Source organism: Notamacropus eugenii, chromosome 5, assembly GCF_028372415.1.
Source record: "Notamacropus eugenii isolate mMacEug1 chromosome 5, mMacEug1.pri_v2, whole genome shotgun sequence".
Lineage (NCBI taxonomy): Eukaryota > Metazoa > Chordata > Mammalia > Diprotodontia > Macropodidae > Notamacropus > Notamacropus eugenii.
The window spans coordinates 342361251-342383832 of NC_092876.1; the positions used below are offsets into that span (position 1 = coordinate 342361251).

General features: G+C 36.1%; 1 protein-coding gene across 6 annotated transcripts in view; it reads right to left on the minus strand.

Moving 5' to 3' along the window:
• LOC140506526 (protein mono-ADP-ribosyltransferase PARP14-like) overlaps window positions 1–22582 on the minus strand; it is an 83924-nt gene that overhangs the window by 31720 nt on the left and 29622 nt on the right. For all 6 annotated transcript variants that reach the window (XR_011967962.1, XM_072613799.1, XM_072613798.1 and 3 more), the window contains 4 exons: window positions 18561–20833; window positions 5181–5414; window positions 2453–2674; window positions 299–371 (listed from right to left, as the gene is read on the minus strand). Coding sequence is in view for 5 of the 6 variants with exons in the window: in XM_072613799.1 (XP_072469900.1) it covers window positions 299–371; window positions 2453–2674; window positions 5181–5414; window positions 18561–20833 (2802 nt within the window). In the remaining variant the exon portion in view is untranslated. The remainder of the gene's footprint in view (window positions 1–298; window positions 372–2452; window positions 2675–5180; window positions 5415–18560; window positions 20834–22582) is intronic.

A 22582-nucleotide genomic window follows, 5' to 3' on the forward strand; every position in this document is an offset into this window, starting at 1 on the left:
CATTCAACAAAACAGCCACAGATCAGATAAAATAATCTGACTCATGACTGATAAAAATGAATAGCATTTAGCATAAAGCCTGGCACACAATAAACACTTGATTTAAAAATACTTTACCTATGTATGTTATCTACATAGGTACTCTGATATGATTGGAAATATTAAATATATTTTATCCACATTATCTTCTCTATTCTATATTTTGCATATAAACCATTATATCTGTCTGCATTTTGACTACCACTAAATTATTACTAAACAATGGAAAACAATTTTTAAGAAAATAACTTTACTAGACCTTGTGTATCACTGGTGTTAGAAACTCCGCCACTGATTCCATCAGTATATTTAATGAATTCTCTTTCAAATGCCTGGAAAAAGAAAGGTAGCTATTGAGTGCAACAATTCTCAGTATAAATATTAATCCTAATTTTCAGAGAAGCATAAGCAGCAAGAAAATAAGGACCTATTTCTATGGCTGGTGATTAAAATGACATATTCCCAGTAGAAATTCCATTCCTAAAAAACACCCTAAAAGATTCTAGTTAGTTAAGGAGCAGAGAACCAGGATCATATTTCCAAAGTGTGCTGTATTTGAGGTCAGAAGATCTGATGTAGATTTGTGCCTTTTTGGCTTACTTCCTGCATGGTCTTTGAAAACTCACTTAACATCTCTGGGCCTCAAATTCCTGATCTATAAAATGAGGACTTGCACCAGTTGACCGTCAATGTCCCTTCCAGCTCTAAACCTATGATCATATAATTGAAAAATCTTTATAACTAATAAAAAAATCTTTAAGGAAGATAGAGCATTTTTTATATGGTCATTGATAATTTGGATTTCATTCTTTCAGAAAAATTTTTAGAATTGCCTGTTTAAATTCTTTGACCAGTTAGCCATTATGTTATTATGTATTTGGATACTTTACTTATATAGCTTAGATATGACACTTTTATCAGAGAATCTTGTTGCAGAGATTACCCTCCCACTCACATTTTCATTTTAAATTATAAACAGTATTGGCTTTGATTGCACAAAACCTTTTTAATTTGATGTAATAAAATATGTCCATTCTTTATTCTTTGGTTTTAACTTTTCCTCTTACTATAGTTGTGAGTAAATTGCTCATTTGTTCCTCTAATTTATATATGATGCATCTTTTATATCAGTCATGTATCAATTTAGAACTTTTCTTGGAGTACGGTGTGAGGTGTCAGTCTTAACCTGATTACTACCACATTGTTTTCCATTGGTCTTAGCAGTTTTTGTCAAGCAGAGAAACTTTACCCTAATAGTTAAGGCTTTTTGGTTTGTTGGTTTATTGAACACAGGAGTACTATATTTGTCTGTTTCTCTATATTGCATACCTCATCTGTTCTACTGGACAACCTCTTCACTTTTTTTTGCTGTTGGTGTTTCAATTGTGTTCAGCTTTTTGTGAAATCAGTTCAGGTTTTTTTGGCAAAGATACTAGGGTGGTTTGACATTGCCTTCATTTTACAGATGAGGAACTACCACTTAACAGAAGTAAGTGACTTTCCCAGTGTCAGCTGAACTCATTAAAATTAATCTTCCTGACTCCAAGCCCAGTGCTCTATCCCTTGCACCGCTTAGCTACTCTCATCTTTTAATTGGTACCAAACAGTTTTGGTGATTACTGCTCTGTAAGTCTAGATTGAATTCTGGTACTACTAGGCCTCTACCCATCCATGTTTTATTATGTCCTTTAAAATGAATTTTGCTATTTTTTCAAGCTCTGTAAACTAATCCTTTTAATGGTCTGCTTGGTGTAGCACTGATCAAGTAAATTAATTTAAGGAGTATTATCATTTTCATTATATTGGCACAACCTACTCATGGAAAATTCATATTTCTCCAATTAGAATTGTCTTTAATTCTGTAAAGAGTGTTTTGTATTGTATTAATAAAGTTCCTTTGCATGTGTTGGCAGGTAGACTATCAAATATCAAATACATATTCTATAGTTATTCTGAATGAAATTTCTCTTTCTATTCTGAAGGAAGATTATTTGATAGATGTTATTTTCAGAGTGGACATATGTATGCATGTATGCATATACATATGTGTGTACATACCAATATTTATGTATACATGTATATATGATATATAGTAAAGTTTATTTATACATATGTATATATACATATATATGTATACACACAAACACACACTTTCAAAATACCTTCATATCCTGAAGCATTATGAGATTGTGTTTTCATAAATTTCTGTTTCTCCACAAATTTACATATACATATTCATACATGTATATTAAACACATTTTTGTCCACATTATTTATATATACCATCATAGATAAACTTCCAGATAAAAAGAGCATATAGAGTGATAGGTTGAAAATACATCTTTAATTTTGCTAGAGGTATAGATTTTTAAAGCATTTTGACAATTTAATTACAAGAAAATTCCACTATTACCTGAATGTTATCTATATCACTTGGATGCAACAGGAAGCACACTTCTTTTAGAGTCTTCAAAGGTCCTGAACTACTGAATTTGAACACCTGGGAAAGGATCAATTTTGCAAAAATGGTTTTTGGAAACTTCAAATTTCCTGTTCCAATTGCTGGAAAAGTGATTGATGTTAAAGACAGGGACACAGCGGTTTCCAGGCATTTTGTGATAATGTCTTCCATGATCTGAAAAATAGCAAATATTTTCATGTAAATTAGAGGCTAGCATCAGAAATACAGGATGCTGCCAAAGAAGGAATAGGTGTGTTCCCATGGCTGCAGGGACACTCACCTGTCAATCGGCATGTGTATGAGGGAGAATAGCACATGTAATAGCTAGTGATAAGAGGAAGAAGAGTGAAATACAAAACTTTTTAATAACTCTGACTAATCAATTTGCTTACCAACTTTTTGAAGAACTGAGAGAATTAGAAGGGAAAAAGAAGGAAGAAGAAAGAATGGTTCAGATCAGCTACCCCAGAGGACTGATTTACTGGTGAGTTTCATTTACTACTGTTTAACTGGCAAAAATATCTGACAAACCATATATGATTGAATTCACAAATTCAATAAGTCTAAACAGAAAACAAAAATACAAGAGAAAACCCCACCCTTTTCAAAAGAAACAGTTGAACATTAGAAATGTTTCCTACCTAGATGCAGGCTAGAGCCTACACGTACTACCTTCTGAGATCACTATGTTAACTTACGTAACAGTGAGAGGGAGTGATGGTGCTGCCCATCTCACATCAATAGGAAAAAATAAAACAATACAAAACCACTGACCCTGAAAGAAGGCACAATGTGCTGCCTTTCCATCTGCCCATCTGATTAATTTTGGTATGGAAAGAGATTTCATGTTGGTGAAAGAAGAAACTGAGTGGGACCAAAGTGAATCTAGTTATCAGAATTAAGTTGGAATCTGTGCCAAGGTCCTGGCAAACTATAAAATGTAGCTAATCAGAGTGATATGTGTGTGTATGTGTGTGTGTGTGTGTGTGTGTGTATATATTTATATTCAAATACCCAAGTGTTAAAAAGCAGGAAAAAAAAGAAAAGAAATAGAGTATTTGAGGAAAGTACAAAGTACCATCCAGAGAATTTCAGATTTTTTGAAGGGGAAAAGGGTATAAAGGTGGGAATAAATTAAAACTCCCAAAAGATGTATGACCATAGTGTCACTAACTGTTATTCTCCTCTTGGCTCATATTTCCTTCTTTTCTCAATAAAATAGGACCACCAGCATCATTAATGCTAACCGAGGCTGCTATTACTACTAATGGCTAATGACTTTATTCTCTTTACTGTTATTGACCAAGCTACAGAAAAGGTCAGGTCCACTGATATAAATGCAACAATGATGGACTCTCCTGTGACTGCTAGTTTGAATTCCAAAGACACATTTAAGTAATGTTGATGCCAAAATAAAATTATTTATGGTCCCCAAATGGAGTGGAGATACTCCCTACTGCCTCTAGGATAACAACAATAAATCATTATAATGATAACATTTACATAGTGTTTATTTTGGGCCAGGCTATTATTAATCCTTATATTACAGTTGAGGGAAATGAGACAGGTAAAGGTTCAAGCTCTTGTCCAGAGTCAGCTAGTGTAATGGTAATAGAATAGGAAGATCTTCCCCATCCATTAATAGCCTAATACATGGAGCTGGAGCCTGTGATCACATGCAGCTTGGGTCACATGGAACTCAGACTGGAAGGAGCTTGTCCCAGGAGGAGAGAGAGAGAGCATGAGCAGAGGGTGAGAGCAGGCAGAGCAGAGAGAGAGGAACAAGCTGTGAGTGGGAGGAATTGGCCCAAGGAGCACAGAGAAAGAAGCAAGCTATGAGTGGAAAGGGGGTAATTTGTCTATGGGGAACTTGTGGGGAGGCCTGACAGAAAGAAGGTTTAATATGTTGGCACTCCCTGGATTAGTGACAAGTACCCTGTTAAATCTTATCTCCTGGTATTCTAATGATGTCCTAAATAAGTATTTTGGTTTTGCCTTTGAGGAAGAGAGTTTATTATATTTTGCAGATTTACCCTGGGAATATGCATGTATCTTCATAGAGGCTGCTATGGGCATCACACTGGCATTACAGCTAGTAAGTGCAAAGGGTTAGAGTAGAACTCTTACCTTCTTGACTCGAGGTCCAGCATTCCATATCTACTGTACCACTTAGCTGCCAACTCCTCTATTTTCATTGAAAGCTGTTCATAAGCCAATTACAGTCTGTTTTTCCAGACTTATTGTGTATGATGCCCTTTCATATACTCTGTAGCCAAACCAGACTAATGTCTGTTCCTTGTGAATGATGGTAATCTCCCACTTCCATGACCTTGCACAGATTTTCCCCTCATGCCTGAGTATGCCCTTAACCCATCTCCACTTCAAGAAATCCTGATCTCCCTTCAAATCTCTGCTCAAGTGCCACCTTCTATGTGAGGCATTCTTGGACCTTTATGGCTGGTGCCCCTTCCTCTTCAAATTACTCTGTGTTTACTTTCTATATATTTTGCATTTACTTACACATGTAGTATGTGTTTCTACCTTGAATAGAATGTAAGATCTTGAGGGCCAGAATTGTCTAATTTTTTGTCTTTATATCCTCAACATTCAGCACAATACCTGGCATACAGTAGATGCTTAATAAACGCTTGGTTGATTGAGAACTTTAAAATTTCACTACCTTTTGTGAATTCCCTGCTCCATCATCCCACACAGGAGCCACCACATGGAGTACAAATCTGCAGCCCAGATTATAGCCTCTTGTCTTCAGAACATGGCCTATTTTCACTGGTGCTTTTCCAAATGTATTTAATTCTTCCTGGAGTTCTGGGCCAGCTTTACTTAATAAGACCTGAGAAAGTGGTCCTTTGCCAAGATGAAGATCCAAAGGGATGGAATTTACAATTACATCAGTCTAAAATGAAAACAAACCTTGTTAAAAACAAAATCATATCATTAAATCTTCGTGTGCAAAACAATGTGAAAGATGCAAAGAGGTACATTCCAAAAGCTTATAATCTAGTTAAGGAGTTAGGCCTTACATATAAAAAGTTAAATAACAATAAAATGTTTACATGAAATTTGAAGACAACATATAAGTAAAGACATAGAACAGTATAAACTTAATTGCTTAATAATTATTCAAGTAGTAATTGCTCTAGTATAGAAATAACCAATAGTTGCTTCCACCAGACACCACTGTGGAAGGGGAAGAAGGAAAAGAAACAAGCTTTTGTTAACCCCTTTTATGTGGTAGGCACTGTGCTAAGTGGATTTACAAATATTAACTCTTTGATCTTCACAAGAATTCTGAGGGGTAGATACTATTACTATCCCCACTTTACAGTTGAGGAAACTGAGACATTTCATCTTCTACAGGAAACCAGGGTTAAGTAACCTTCCCAGGGTCATGCAGGTAGTAACTGTCTGAAGCTAGATTTAAATTCAGATCTTCCTAACTTCAGGCCCAGCATATTGGGTCACCTTGCTTTCCCTCACCTGCCCCACCCCAACAACAGACTATTGAAAGACAGAGTAGCATCATCTCCTACATCTGAGGGAAACCATGAACATTTCCCTTTCTCAATTAACTCTCATTGTCCCATTGTCCAGTGTCAACTGGGCTCAAGATGCCCACTGTCTCATGTCCTTACCTCTGCTGAATGTAATCCAGGGTCTAACTCCACTCTAGTCTCTGCATCCACTGTCTTTTTTGCAGAGGACCATCTATTCTACCATTACTCCCTGAGGTCCTTTGGGTCTTGCTACCCAACACACTACTTTCCCTGCCCAAATACTACCTGGTTTTTTAATATGTTATGAACCAAATAGCACAATAGTAATCTAAGGTGGACCCTCTTTTATTTGTCATCTCCCCCATTAGAATGTCAATTCAATGACAGCAGAAACTGCTTTTGATTTCCTATTTGTATTATAAAGCTTAACATAGTGCCTTGCACATAGTGCTTTGATAAATGCTTTTCCCTTCTATTCCATCATTTCAGACTGGATAATTGAAGTGGTTTTATAGGGATGTAAAATTAGAGCTGAGTCTTGAAAGACAAGAACTTGTTGAAGAGATGAATACAAAGGGGAAGGGCAAGATAGATATAGATATATATATATATATGTATGTATGTATGTATGTATGCATGCATGTAGGTGAAGGGCTTGGGTTTTAATCCTATCTTTCTTATTACTATTTACATAACTTACTGTTCACATAACCTTGGACAAACCACGTAACTTTTCTAGACTTCAATTTTCTTCTTTATAAAATGGTGGTGTTAAGAAACTATTACAATTTGGGCTGCTAGGTGGTGCAGTGCATAGAGCAACAGCCTTGGAGTCAGGAGGACCTCAGTTCGAATTCAGCTTCATACACTTGACTAGCTGTATGAGCTGTAAGTCACTTAATCCCATTTGTCTTGCCCTCTCCCAAAGAAACTATTTCAGTAATTGAGACATGGAATATTTATGTTTTGATTTCATGTGGAAATGGAAAGGAATTGATGAATGTTGAAAGAAGAATCAATTAGACCTAATTATTAATTGGATTTCAGAAGCAAGGGAGAAGGAAAAGTCAAAGAGAATTCACAAACTTCAAAAATGTGGTAAATTGAGAGGAGTTAATTAAAGCAAAGAGTGAGTAAGGAAAATTGAGATACTGAGAACCTTATACTACACATTTTTTTATATGACCAACTATGAATTTCTCAAGAACAAATTGTTGATTTTGCTGATTGTTAAGGTCTCCTGTTTCTGCTTTTCAAAAAATGTGTCATTCATCTATGTAGTTAATAAATACTTATTGATCCCTTTCTACAAATAAGTTTGTGATTTAGTGGGATACTGCAAATGGAAGATAGGGCAAAGTAATATTTTGAAGTATTCTCTTCCATTTACTATACTACAAATTCTCAGAGGGATTCTTTTCCTCCAGTCTTGAATTTTTCTAATTAGAAAGAATATATCAATTGACAAAACTATTTTCATCTATAGGAAGATGTATATGCATCTAAAAGAAAAATTATATATCCCTGGAACATACAGTTTGGACCTCTAATAAAATGAAAGGCATTGGGGAAGAAACTTTTGGAAACTGATAAAAAAATCTGTAAAAGCAAAAGCTAGTCCTCAACACAAAGGTGTTCCAAAGAAAAATTCAAATGTTGAACAACCACATGAGAAAAGCACCATTATATTAACAACAAGAAATATACTTGAACAGAGGTGGAATCCCCAGTCACAATAGGAGTGGTTCACAGATCCCTCAACCCACAGGTGCCAAAGGTCAGTGAGAGGGTTTTTCTTAGCTGTCCAAGAAGGGAGAAGGGCCTTCCCATAGCTTCAGCCTCAGGCTGGGGCCCCCAGAGGTCCCAACTGCGAAATGTCACAGCTTCCACAGCAGCCCCTACAGAAGCCCGCATCCATTATTGCATCTAAAGCTCCTGGGGCACTGAGCAGCTTATTCTTACTTCAGCCCTGTGTAGCGGCCCTGCCCCCACTTAACATTACTGAAGGATTTGAGCAGCTGATCATTATCTCACACTGAATGGCAGCCCTGCCCCTGCAGCTTATCTGAATCTCAGCCACCAGTTCTGGCTTTGCAGAATGGGAGGCAAGGTGGTTGTGAAGACAAAACTCTATTACTCAGATTCTACAAAAATTTCTGCTTGCTCCCAGACTAGTGTACATACTTGATTGAATCACCTTCCAGGAACTGAGATCTTACAGACCCCCAAGGTATACCTTACTCTTGACAAAGGACCCAAAAGTCAAGTAACTGATTGGGAAAATGCCCCAAAAAAGGGGAAAAAATAAGACTATAGAAGGTTACTTTCTTGGTGAACAGATATCTTCTCCCATCCTTTCAGATGAGGAAGAACAATGCTTACCATCAAGGAAAGAGACAGAAGTCAAGGCTTCTGTATTCCAAACATCCAAAAAAAATATTCAATGGGCTCAGGCCATGGAAGAGCTCAAAAAGGATTTCGAAAAACAAGTAAGAGAGGTGGAAGAAAAACTGGGAAGAGAAATGAGAGAGATGAAAGAAAAGCATGAAAACTAGGTCAACACCTTACTAAAGGAGACTGAAAAAAAATTCTGAAGAAAATAACACCTTTAAAAACAGGCCAACTCAATTGGCAAAAGAGGTCCAAAAAGCCAATGAGGAGAAGAATGCTTTCAAAAGTAGAATTAGCCAAATGGAAAAGGAGGTTCAAAAGCTCACTGAAGAAAATAGTTCTTTAAAAATTAGAATGGAACAGATGGAAGCTAATGACTTTATGAGAAACCAAGAAATCACAAAACAAAACCAAAAGAATGAAAAAATGGAAGATAATGTGAAATATCTCATTGGAAAAACAACTGATCTGGAAAATAGATGCAGGAGAGACAATTTAAAAATTATGGGACTACATGGAAGCCATGATTTAAAAAAAGAGCTTAGACATCATCTTTCATGAAATTATCAAGGAAAACTGCCCTGAGATTCTAGAACCAGGGGGCAAAATAAATACTGAAAGAATCCACTGATCACCTCCTGAAAGAGATCCAAAAAAAGAAATTCCTAGGAACATTGTAGTCAAATTCCAGAGTTCCCAGGTCAAGGAGAAAATATTGCAAGCAGCTAAAAAGAAACTATTTGAGTATTGTGGAAATACAATCAGGACAACACAAGATGTAGCAGCTACTACATTAAGGGATTGAAGGACATGGAATATGATATTCTAGAAGTCAAAGGAACTAGGACTAAAACCAAGAACCACCTACCCAGAAAAACTGAGTATAATCCTTCAGGGGAAAAAATGGTCTTTCAATGAAATAGAGGACTTTCAAGCATTCTTGATGAAAAGACCAGAGCTGAAAAGAAAATATGACTTTCAAACACAAGAATCAAGAGAGGCATGAAAAGGTAAACAGCAAAGAGAAACCATAAGGGACTTACTAAAGTTAAACTGTTTACGTTCCTACATGGAAAGACAATATTTGTAACTCTTGAAACTTTTTTCAGTATCTGGGTAGTTGGTGGGATTACACATACACACACACACACACACACACACTCACACACACATAGAGAGAGAGAGAGACAGAGAGCATAGGGTGAATTGAATAGGATGGGATCATATCTTAAAAAAATGAAATTAAGTGGTGAGAGAGAAATATATTGGGAGAAGAAAGGGAGAAATGGAATGGGGCAAATTATCTCTCATAAAAGAGGCAAGTAAATGACTTTTCATTGGAGGGAAAAAGAGGGGAGTTTAGAGAAAAAACATGAAGCTTGTTCTCATCACATTCGACTGAAGGAAGGAATAAAATGCACACTCATTTTTGTATGAAAACCTATCTTTCAATACAGGAAAGTGGGGGAGAGGGGATAAGGAGGGTGGGGGAGATGATGGAAGAGAGGACAGTGGAAGGTGGGACCATTAGAAGTCAACACTCTTGGGGAGAGACAGGATCAAAAGAAAGAATAGAAGAAATAGGGGCAGGATAAAATGGAGGGAAATATAGCTAGTCTTACACAACATGACTATTATGGAAGTCATTTGCAAAACTTCACAGATATGGCCTATATTGAGTTCCTTGCCTTCCCAAAGGGAATGGGTAGGGAGGGAGGGAAGAAGAGAAGTTGGAACTCAAAGTTTTAGGAACAACTGTTGAGTATTGTTCTTGCAACTAGGAAATAAGAAATACAGGTAAGGGGGTATAGAAAGTTATCTTGCCCTACAGGATGAAAGGGAAGATGGGGATAAGGGAATGGAGAGAAGTTAGAAGGGAGGGCAGATTGGTGGTAGGGGTAATTAGAGTCTTTGGCATTTTGGGGTGGGGGAAGAGGAGAAATGGGGAGAAAATTTGGAACCCAAACTTTTGTGGAAATTAACGTTGAAAGCTTAAATAAACAAATTTTTTTAAAAAGAGGAAAAGAATAGTAAAGTGGTGTTCAGATATTATGCAAGTTAATGATAGAAATTCTAAATTGAACAAAGTAATCATAGCAGCACTTTTAACGGCAGCAAAAAATTGGAAATCAATGTGAAGAATTTGAACCCTCTGAATGTAATAGACCTGTGAGAGGCAATGAAAATGAGGAATTATTTTTTACCAATAAGATATTTCACATTATATTCTATTTTTTCATTCTTTTGGTTTTGTTTTGTAATTTCTTGGTTTCTCATAAAGTCATTAGCTTCCATCAATTCGATTCTAATTTTTAAAGAACTATTTTCTTTGGTGAACTTTTGAGCCTCCTTTTCCATTTGCTTAATTCTGCTCTTTAAAGTATTCTTCTCCTCATTGGCTTTTTGAGCTTCTTTTGCCATTTGAGTTATTCTTTTTTTTAAGGTGTTAATTTCTTCAGCGTTTTTTGGGTCTCCTTTAGCAAGCTGTTGAGTTGCTTTTCACGGTTTTCTTGATTTCCTCTCATTTCTTTTCCCAATTTTTCCTCCATCTCTCTTACTTGATTTTCAAAATCCTTTTTGAGCTCTTCCTTGGTCTGAGATCACTGTATATTTATTTTGGAGGTTTTGCATGCAGAAGCCTTGACTTTTAGGTCTTTCTCTGAAGACCTAAATTATTCCTCCATATCCAAAAGAATGGAAGAAAATACCTGCTCACCAAGAAAATAACCTTCTATTATCTTATTCTTTTTCCCTTTGGGGGGCATTTTCCCAGCCATTTACTTGACTTTTCAGTTTTTGCCAGGGCTGCCACTCAGGACTGAGATTCAGATCAACTGCTCAATTTCCCCAGGGGCTCTAGGTGGAGGGCTCTAAAAATGGAAGCTGCCACTGCAGTGGCTCCTGCCATGGGTGGGGGTCTAGACCACACTCCCTTTTCCTGGGTGGAGGAGCCCTCCCACCGACTTGTGAAGCTGTCTGTGGTGTTTGTTGGTTGAGCAATATGGGAACTGCTGCTACTGGTGGCTGCCTGAAGCCTGTTCAGATTCCTGTCCCTGCCAAGTTGGGCTGCACTCTGCTTCCTGGGCTGTGCTGTTAGTACTCCGCACTTCCTGGGCTAGACTACATGTACCCTGAGCTACCTCCCCCACACTTAACAAGCTAGACCCAGGGCTGACCCAGGGAAACACAAAACAAACAAAAAAAAAAGGCCCCTGCCCTTAGCTTTTTCACATCAGTCAGCTCAACACCAAGTTCTCCAGCTTCTAACTTAAAGAACCAGAGGCCATAACACACAAAGTCTCATAATCATGAGCAAGAAGCAAAGGAGTAAGGAAAAGAACATAGAATCTTTCTATGGGGAAAAGGATCAAAACTCGAATACCAAAGAGGTCAGTATTGAGACTGTACTCCCATCTGAAACTTGAGAAGAGACGATGAACTCCTTGCATACACAAACAACTTTCCTGGAACAGCTGAAGAGGGAAATAGAGGAAAACCTGGACAATGATTTTAAAAGTATGAAAAAAGAGTTCACTGAAGAGAATAGCTCTTTAAAAAGGAAAATTGAACAAATGGAAAAGAAAGTACAAAACCCAACTGGGAAAATTGGATAAATGGAAAAGGAAGTACAAAAACTAACTGGAAAAAATAATTCCTTAAAGGAAATAATTGGACAGAAGGAAAAAGCAATGCAAAAGTTAACTGAAGAAAACAATTTGATGAAAATTAGAATTGGACAAGTAGAAGATAATGATTCTATAAGACATCAAGAATCAGTCAAACAAAAATCTAAAGAATGAAAATAAAGAAGAAAATGTAAAATATCTAATTGGAAACAAATGACCTGGAAAATAGATCCAGGTGAGAAAATCTAAGGATTATTGGCCTACCAGAAGGCCATGATGAAAAAAAAAAGTCTGGACATTGTCTTCCAAGAAATCATCAAGGAAAATTGCCCAGAAGTGCTAGATCCAGAGGGCAAAATGCCATCAAAAGAATCCACTGTTCACCTCCCAAAATGGAGCCCAAACTAAAAACACCAAGAAATACTGTTGCCAAATTGCAGACCTGTCATGTGAAGGAGAAAATACGGCAGGCAGCTAGAAAGAAACCATTCAAATATTGAGGAGCTACAGTAAGGATCACACAAGACCTTGCAGCTTCTACATTAAAATATGTAAGGAATTGGAATGTTGTATTACATAAGGAAAAGGAGCTGGGACTACAACTAGGGATCAATTACCCAGCAAAGTTAAGCATAACATTTCAGGCGGGGAAATGGACATTCAATAAAACAAGGGATTTTCAGACTTTCCTGACTAAAAGTCTGGAACTTAATAGAAAATTTGATCTTCCATTGCAGGTCTCAAGAGAGGCATAAAAAGGCAAACAGGGGAAAAGAAAAACTTGTTACTCAATTTGGGCAAACTGTTTCCCTCCCTATAAAGGAAGATGATACTTGTTAACCTTGAGAAATGTACATCTATTATGAAGTATAAAAGGGATATACACAGAGAGAAGGAACAGGTATAAAGTAAATGATGTGATGATAAAAATGTGATTCAAGTATGTAAAGGAATTGTAACAGGAGAAGTGAAAAGGAGGAAGCAGAAAATGACAAATTACATCCCAGACACAAGTACAAAATGATATTATAGTAGAAGGAAAGAGGGGAGGGAGATGAGCATTCTTTGAGAGGTACTCTAATCTGATTTGGTTCAAGGAAGGAGCAATAAACTTAATTAAGTACATAAATCCAACTAGCTCTATAGGCAGTAGGAGGGGAAGGTGGAAGAAAAGGGGAGGGGAAGCTAAAAGGGAGAAAAGAAATGGAGACAGATAGCAGAATGGATTAAAAGCCATAATCCAACAATATGTTGTTTATAAGAACAACATTTGAAATGGGGGGATACACACAGGGTAAAGGAAAATGGTTGGAATAGAATATATTGTGCTTCAGCTGATGTAAGAAAAGTAGGGGTAGCAAGCCTAATCTCAGAAAAAGCAAAAGGAGAAATAGATCTAATCAAAAGAGATAAGAAAGGAAACTATATCATGCTAAAAGGCACCATAGACAATGAAGCAATATCATTACTAAACATGTATGCTCCAAATGGTATACATCCAAATCCTTAGAGGAGAGGTTGGGGGAGTTGCAGGAAGAAATAGATAGCAAAGCTATACTAGTGGGGGACCTCAACCTGAACTTGATATATCTAACCTTAAAATAAACAAGAAAGAAGTTAAGGAGGTGAATAAAACTCTGGATAAGGTAGATATGATAGATCTCTGGAGAAAACTGAATGGGAATAGAAAGGAATATACCTTTTTCTCAGTAGGTCATGGCACATATACAAAAACTTACCATGTTCTAGGGCATAAAAACCTCACAATCCAGTGCAGAAAGGCAGAGATAGTCAATGCATTCTTTCCAGTTCATAATGCAATAAATAAAAGGCCATGGAAAGATAAATGAAAAATTAATTGGAAACTAAATAATCTAATCCTAAAGAAGGAGTGGGTTAAACAACAAATCATAGAAACAATCAACAACTTCATTCAAGAGAATGACAATAATGAGACAACCTACCAAATCTTATGGGATACTGCAAAAGCAATTCTTAGGGGAAGTTTTATGTCTTGGAATGCCTACATGAATAAAACAGAGGAAGAGGAGATCAATGACTTGGGCATGCAGATGAAAAAGCTAGAGAAAAGAACAAATTGAAAATCTCCAAGTAAGTACTAAATTAGAAATACTGAAAACCAAAAGAGAGATCAATAAAACTGAAATTAAGAAAACTATTGAACTAATAAATAAAACTAATAGTTGGTTTTATGAAAAAACTTACATAAGTTTTATATAACTTATAAAGTTATTGAAATAACTTATATAAAAACTTAATAAAATTGATAAACCTTTGGTCAAGTTGATTTAAAAAAATGAAAAAACCAAATTACCAATATCAAAAATGAAAGGGGTGAACTCACCTCCAATGAGGAGGAAATTTAAAAAATAAGTAGAAACTACATTGCCCAACTTTATGCCCATAAATTCGACAATCTAAATGAGATAGATGAGTATTTTAAAAAATATAAATTGCCCAGATTAACAGAAGAGGAAGTTGAATACTTAAACAACCCCATCTCAGAAAAAGAAATTGAACAAGCCATCAATGAACTCCCTAGGAAAGAATCTTCAGGATCAGAATGAGTTACAAGTGAATTCTATCAAACCTTTAAAGAACAGTTAATTCCAATGTTATATAGACTATTTGGGAAAATTGGGGAAGAAGGAGTACTCCCAAATTCTTTTTATGATACAAATATTGCTTTGATACCTAAACCAGGAAGAGCCAAAACAGAGAAAGAAAATTATAGACCAATTTCTCTAATGAATATAGATGCAAAAATTTTAAGTAAGATTTTACCAAAAAGAATACAGCAAGTTATCATGAGAATAATACATTATGATCAGGTAGGATTCATACCAGGAATGTAAGGCTGATTCAATATTAGGAAAACTATTAGCATTATCGACCATATCAACAACAAAACTAACAGAAACCACATGATTATCTCAATAGAAGCAGAAAAGGCTTTTGACAAAATACAACACCCATTCCTATTAAAAACACTGGAGAGCACAGGAATGAAAGTAACTTTCCATAAAATAATAAGCAGTATCTATCTAAAACCTTCAGCAAGCATTATATGCAATGGCAATAAGCTAGATGCATTTCCAGTAAGATCAGGGGTGAAACAAGGATGTCCATTATCACCACTGTTATTCAATATGGTAGTAGAAATGTTAGCTGTACCAATCAGAGAAGATAAAGAAACTGAAGGAATTAGAATAGGCAAAGAAGAAACTAAGTTATCACTCTTTGCAGATGATATGATGATTTACTTAGACAATCCCAGAGACTCAAGTAAAAAACTACTTGAGTTAATAAACAACTTTGGCAAAGTTGCAGGTTATAAAATAAACCCACACAAATCTTCTGCATTTCTACATATTAGTAACAAAGCCCAATAGCAAAAGATAGAGAGAGAAATTCCATTTAAAGCTAGGTTAGACACTATAAAATAATTGGAAGTTTACCTGCCAAAACAAACCCAGGGACTATATGAACACAATTATAAGACATTTTTCACACAAATAAAGTCAGATCTAAGTAAATGGAAAAACATCAGGTGCTTGTGGGTAAGTTGAGCCAATATAATAAAAATGACAATTCTCCCTAAATTAATTTACTTATTTAGTGATATACCAATCAAACTATCAGACAATTATTTTCTAGAGCTGGAAAAAATAATATCTAAATTCATCTGGAAGAACAAGAAGTCCAGAATATCAAGGGGACTAATGAAAAGAAATGCTAGGGAAGGTGGCCTTACCCTATCAGATCTCAAATAGTATTATTAAGCAGCAATTATCAAAACCACTTGGTATTGGCTAAGAAACAGAAGGGTAGACAAGTGGAATATGCTAAATACTCAAGACACAGTAGCCAATGATTATAAAAATCTACTGTTTGATAAACCCAAGGATCCCAGTTTCTGAGATAAGAACTCACTGTTCAACAAAAATTGCTGGGTAAACTAGGTAACAGTGTGGCAGAAACCAGGTATAGACCAATGCCTGACACTGTGCAAAAGAATAAAGTCCAAATAGGTATACAGTCTAGGTACAAAGATTGATGCTATGGACAAATTGGTGGAGCAAGCAATAGTGTATTTATCAGATTTATGGAGAAGGGACAAATTTTTGACTAAAGAGAAAGAAAGCATTATGAAGTGCAAGATGGATAATTTTGGTTACATTAAACTGAAAAGTTTTTGCACAACCAAACCCAATGCAACAAAGATTCAGAAGGATAAAGAAAACTGGGCAAGAATTTTTGCAACTAGTGTCTGTGATAAAGGCCTCATTTGTAGAATACATAGAGAACTGAGTCAAATGTACAAAAATACAAGTCATTCCCAATTGATAAGGGATCAAAGGATATGAACAGGTAGTTTTCAGAGGATAAATTTAAAGATATGTATAGTCATATGAAAAAATGCTCTAAATCACTATTGATTAGAGAAATGCAAGTCAAAAAAACTCTGAGGTGCCACATCACACTTGTCAGATTGGCAAACCTGACAAAATAGGAGGATGATAAATGTTGGAGAAGATGTGGGAGAGTTGAAACACTAATTCATTGTTGGTGGAACTGTGAGCTGATCCAACCATTCTGGAGGGCAGTTTGGAACTATGCCCAAAGGGCTATAAAATTATGCATACTCTTTGAACCAGCAATATTGCTTCTAGGACTGTATCCCCAAGAGATCATAAAAATGGAAAAGGGTCCCACATGTACAAAAAATTTATAGCAGCACTCTTTATGGTGGACAAGAACTGGAAATCAAGGGGATGTCCATCAATTGGGGAATGATGGAATAAGTTATGGTATATGAATGTAATGGAATACTATTGGACTATAAGAAATGATGAACAGGAAGACTTCAGAAAGGCTTGGAAAGACATGTATGATCTGATGCTGAGCAAAAGGAGCAGAATCAGGAGAACTTTGTGTACAGCAATGACCACAGTGTGTGAGAGTTTTTTCTGGTAGACTTGGAACTTCATTGCAATGCAAGAGCTTAAAAAAATTCCCAGTTGTCTTTTAAGGCAAAATGCCTTCCACATCCAGAGAATGAACTATGGAATTCAATTGCAGAATGTAGCAGATCATTTTCTTTTGTATTACATTTTGGTTTGGTATATGATCTCTCCCGTTCATTTCAATTCTTCTATTGCAGCACGATTGTGATGAAAACGTATTTAATAGGAATGTATATGTGGATCCCATGAAAAATTGTATGTCGTCTCAGGAAGGAGGGGGAAAGCATGGGGGAAGGAGGGAAAAAAATCTAAGTTATGTGGTAGTGATTGTGGAACACTGAAAATAAATAAAATTAATAAAATTTAAAAAAATAAATGCTTTTTCCCTTCCCCTACCCTCCACAGGTTACCTTTTATTTTCATATATATAGATATGTAGATATAGATATAGATATATAGATATACATATATATTAGCATTCCCTAAATTTTTCTAGGGCAGAAGGGATTTTATTTTTTATTTTGTATTCCCAATCCCTAGGGAAGTGCCTCACATGCTATAGGTGCTCAATAAACAAATATTTATCAACTGAGGGAAAAAAAGATAAGTTAAAAATATGACTGGGGCAGCTAGGTAACTCAGTGGATAGGGTACTGGCCTGGAGTCAGGAGTACAATAGGACAAATCCAGTCTCAGAAAGTAGCTATGTGAGCATGGGCAAAACATTTAACTCTGTTTGCCTCAAGTTTCCTAACCTGTAAAATTAACTCGATAAAGATATAGCAAATCACTTCACTATCTTTGCCAAGAAAACTTCAAAAGGAATCAAGACGAGATGAAAGTGAAACAATGGAATGACAACAACAAAAAACATCACCAGACTTTTTAAAAAGTGTTTCCTTCTCTAGAATAGATAGTTTTCTAGATAAAGTTGGGCAGCTAAGTGGTGAATTGGATAGAGCACTGGATCTGGAGTCAGGAAGACTCATCTTCTTGAATTCAAATGCGACCTCTGAAACATTCTAGCTATGTAACCTGGGGCAGGTCACCTAACCCTGTTTACCTCCATTTCATCATCTGTAAAATGAGTTAGACAAGAAAATGGCAAATCACAACAGTGTCTTTGCCAAGAAAATCCCAAATGGGATCACAAACAGTTGGATGTAACTGAAAAATGACATAACTAGATAAAGTGAGCTCTAGGCTAGTTGTAACAAAGGAAAAAAACAGATGTTGGATCATCAAAAATGTCTTTATGAAGGCAACATGGTTTCATGAATAGGGCACTGGATTTATAGGTAGGAAGAATTAGGTTTAAATCTGCCTTAGACACTCATGAGCTATACGACCATGCCAAGGTATTTGACTTATATTCAACTTTCATGCACTCAAGGGAGTAGAATTTTAACCTTGGACCAAATCTGTATTAACCTTACAAATATCATATGCTAAAAGTATGTATGATCCTAGACACATGAGCAATAGGCGACTTAAATTTCAAAATAACCTTGAGTAGTGTTTGGTAAATGGTAATACCCACCTGTATATCCTGAACATCACCTCTCATCAAGATGATGCTCAGCTGTTCACTATTGGAGTCCAATACATCTCTATGTTCAGTACTTTTTCTCAAGACAGTTTTTTGGTTTTCTAATGGTGTACAGGAAAGTGAGTTGTTACTAGGTAATGCATCTTTAAAAATGGTCTTCACAGCTTTGGAAAGAGCCTGAACTGTCTCCTCAGATGAATCAACAAGATGAATCTTTTTCAAGCTATGTTTATTTTGGGAGTTCTGAAAGTTTTCCTTGATGGACAGGATGATGGTTTCTGCACATTCTTTCAAGGGGAAACCAAAGTCTCCAGAGGTAAAACCTGGGATAGCTATTGAAGTGTGTCCATCGAGTTCAGCTAGATAAAGACATTGTATGATAGCATTTTTTAGTAACTGTACACATCTGTGAGCATGCTCTTGTGTCCACCTGGGACCCACAGCATGAATCACTTCCTTATATGGGAGCTGTCCAGCAGCTGAGACAACAGCAGAACCAGGAGGGATCTTACCCAGTTCCTGGATTATCTGGTCACAATCCCTCTGTAGCTCTGGGCCTGCTGCTTCAAAGAGTGCAGCTGCCAGGCCTCCATAGTGCTTTAAGTCCTCATTTGCTTCATTCACCACCACATCTGCTGAGAAGTGGGTTAAGTCACCTGCCTGAACAGTTAATAAGATGCCAGATTCTAAGGTGATCTTGAATGGAACCTTCTGTCCATCAATGCTGCCCCCACTAGTCCCATCTACATCTTCTTGTAGCCAAATTGTACAACTATACTTTCTTTTTGTTTCCATTTTATAGAACTCTTTCCTGTCTTTGAATAAAGTTTCAGCCCCTGGTTTATCAATGCTAAACTTTCTAACATGTATTGAAACTAGTATTTGTTTAACCATGTCCACTCCTCTTTTCACTTCTCCTTTTGGACCACTCATTGAAATGCCTCTTCGGTTGCCCAGAGTTTTGAAATCAACCTTCACATTTTTTTTCTTTAGTTTGTTCCAGATTTGCCTTTTCTCTTCCTTCATATACTGGATAACTGCTGCAGATTTCACAGGGACAAACTCCTCTATTTTTGTGTTTTTTTCTATAAATTCATGAAGTTCCTGATAGCTTTCACATACTGGACTAACACAACCAGCAATGATTATCTGAACACCAGTGTCTGAATCCTGCTGCTCTATTATTATACTCTTTGAGGAGCAGTTGTATTTCTTATTTAAATCACCAATGAGTTTTTTCCACTGATAATTACCAAGAATTCCACTATCTATCACATTGATGCACTTGAAGTCCAAGACTCTCTTAATATGTTCTTCAGCTTCTGAAAGAATTTGGGGAGAGGACCCAACCAGCATAACTGTTTCATAGTCCAACTCATAAGAAGCAGGAATTTTCTGTGCTCCAAAAAGGGATTCAGAGAATGTCTCACAGTTTACCTGCTGCAGAAACTGAATGATCTGAGGAGGAACATGGAGGGATTTCTGAGCCAAGCTGTGCAACTTCTCCAGAATTTCACTCTTTGCTTTGTATACATCTACAGCCAATCCACTCAGACAAATGCTCTTTGTGAGGGCATTATAAGTGACTTCCAGCTCTGGGTATTTCTTGTGGAGAGTCTCTTTTAACCCATTCTTGCATAAAATGGAAAACCTTCCAGGACACACAGTCAAGTTCTCCATTATACTTTGTTTTCCTCTTTCCATTTTTTGGATGATCCTTTTTATCAGAGTTCTCATTTGTGGTTCAGTTCTTTGTATATCTTTCAGTCTCCCTACTATCACCACTGTTTCCTGAAGCTTATCAAACTCAGTCAAAATGTTCCTATTTTCTATGGTGTCTCTAATGGCTTCCCACATCACTGGGTCTATATTATACTCCCTAACCTGATATTCAGACATGAGGCAAGAGAATCTCATGGAAACATCCTCACTCCATGTCTTGATTATGTTGCTATTTGTTTTCCTTTGACTGACTAAGGTGGCTGAAGGACTAAGTATAATTTCTGGCTCTTTAGCATTGGGTTGAGGCCATGTTAGCTCACAATGATAGCTCTCCATGGTGTTAGTTATCTCTTCAATTACTTGTTCATTTTTCTGTAAGAATTTCAATAGAGAAGGTTCCATTGGTATTGTAAATGACTCTGGCAGTTTCACCGGTGGTTTTGCCTTTCCATATAAAGCAGTACCCAAACTATAGTAGTATGGGAATATTGAAATGGGATTGTTGTCGAAGAGAGGATTTTTTGTCAATATGGCTTTGACCACTAAAAGAAAAAGAAACAAATGTTAATAGTTTGCAACTCATAAAAACTTAATAAAACTGTGTTACATCTTAATTCAGGCAGAATTTGTCTTTATAGGAAGAAAACTAACACTCATTGAAATTGTGAAATAACAGTCATTCTAAAATAGTGCTCTCATTAAAGTGACCTACTAATGTGATACATGTATTCCACTGAAACAATGAGGTATACTCTCCCAACATTTATTTTAAAGCAGAGTCCTGTCAAGGGATTATGTTCAAGTTGATTCCCATTAAAACATTGGAGAGTTAGGCTTAAATCAGTTTTAAAAAAAAAGCTACTTAGAAACAAAAAAAATAATTTTTTGTAACATTCATTTTTCATAAAATCTTGAGTTCCAAATTTCTCCCCTCCTTACCTCAGTAAGCAGTTTGATATGGGTTATATATGTACAATCATGCAAAATGTATTTCCATAATAAATCAGGTTGTAAAAGAAGAAACAGTTCCAAAATCATTACATTTTGCAAAAAGAAAAAACTTTGAAAAAATAAAGTAAAATAATATGCTTCATTCTGCGTTTAGTTCTTTCTCTGGAGGTTGATAGCATTTTCCATCATGAATGAGTCTTTTGGAAGTTTCTTGGATCACTGTATAGCTAAGAAGAGCTAAGTCAATCATAGTTCATCATCATATAATATTGCTGTTCCATTGTTCAAGGTCCTCCTGGTTCTGCTAACTTCACTTTGCATCAGTTCATTCAAGTCTTTCCAGATTTTTCTGAAATCTGTCTGCTTATCATTTAATTCACTGAATGAATTAAATTAAATTAAATTCATATACCATGACTTGTTCAACTATTCCCCATTTAATGGGCATACCCTCAATTTCAAATTTAAAAAATCACCCTGAATAATGTAATAAACATCAGAAATCTTGTTTAAAGGGTAATCAATTATGCTTCAAGAAGACAAAGACAGTTAAATTAAAAACAAAAATAACATGCTTGTACTCCAAATAAAATACAAATTAAAAATGCCACAGTATCTGGTAGAATATCAGAAATTCCCTCTGTATACCCACCCAACCTATATTGCCTAAGGGTGAGCTTTGCTGTCAAAATAAAACTTTGGTTAGATATTTCCACCTTGACACTTGTCATTTTACAAGAGTTAATTGTTTTCTTTATTTTGTACTTCACCAAGGTCATATAGATAATCAATAACAAAGGTGCAAGTCCTCAACCTCAAAATGTAGTAACCTTTCTTAAAGGCTGAAGTGGCCTATTCATCAAACATTTATTGAGTGTCTAGAGGCACAAGACACTGTACCATACTTTATCAATGGTAAGAGATCCAAAAGAGATGTCTTCAGACATATTGTTACATTATTTCTAATTTTAAAGCTAATTTTAAGTCAGGGATTTTGACTGAGGGGGCTAGGGTATGAGCTCTCACTCTGATTCCAACTACCTGTTTTTCCTCATCCATAAACTGGTGGGTCTCAGTACCTGTGTACCTACTTCACAAGTAAGAACAATGAGGAGAGTACTTTGTAAACTTGAAAGTGCTATGTAAATATGAATTGGTATTATTATGTGTGATGATAATAGTAAAGAAATTAGTGGCCTGAATAGAAGGTATTCCTCAGACTGTTCCAAATCATTTAAAGAATAAATCCCAATATTTACAATGCCAACAATAATAAAATACCAATAAATGTCAGTTATTAAAAAAAAAAAATCCTTGTTGAGCCAGCAGTTGAATCCAAA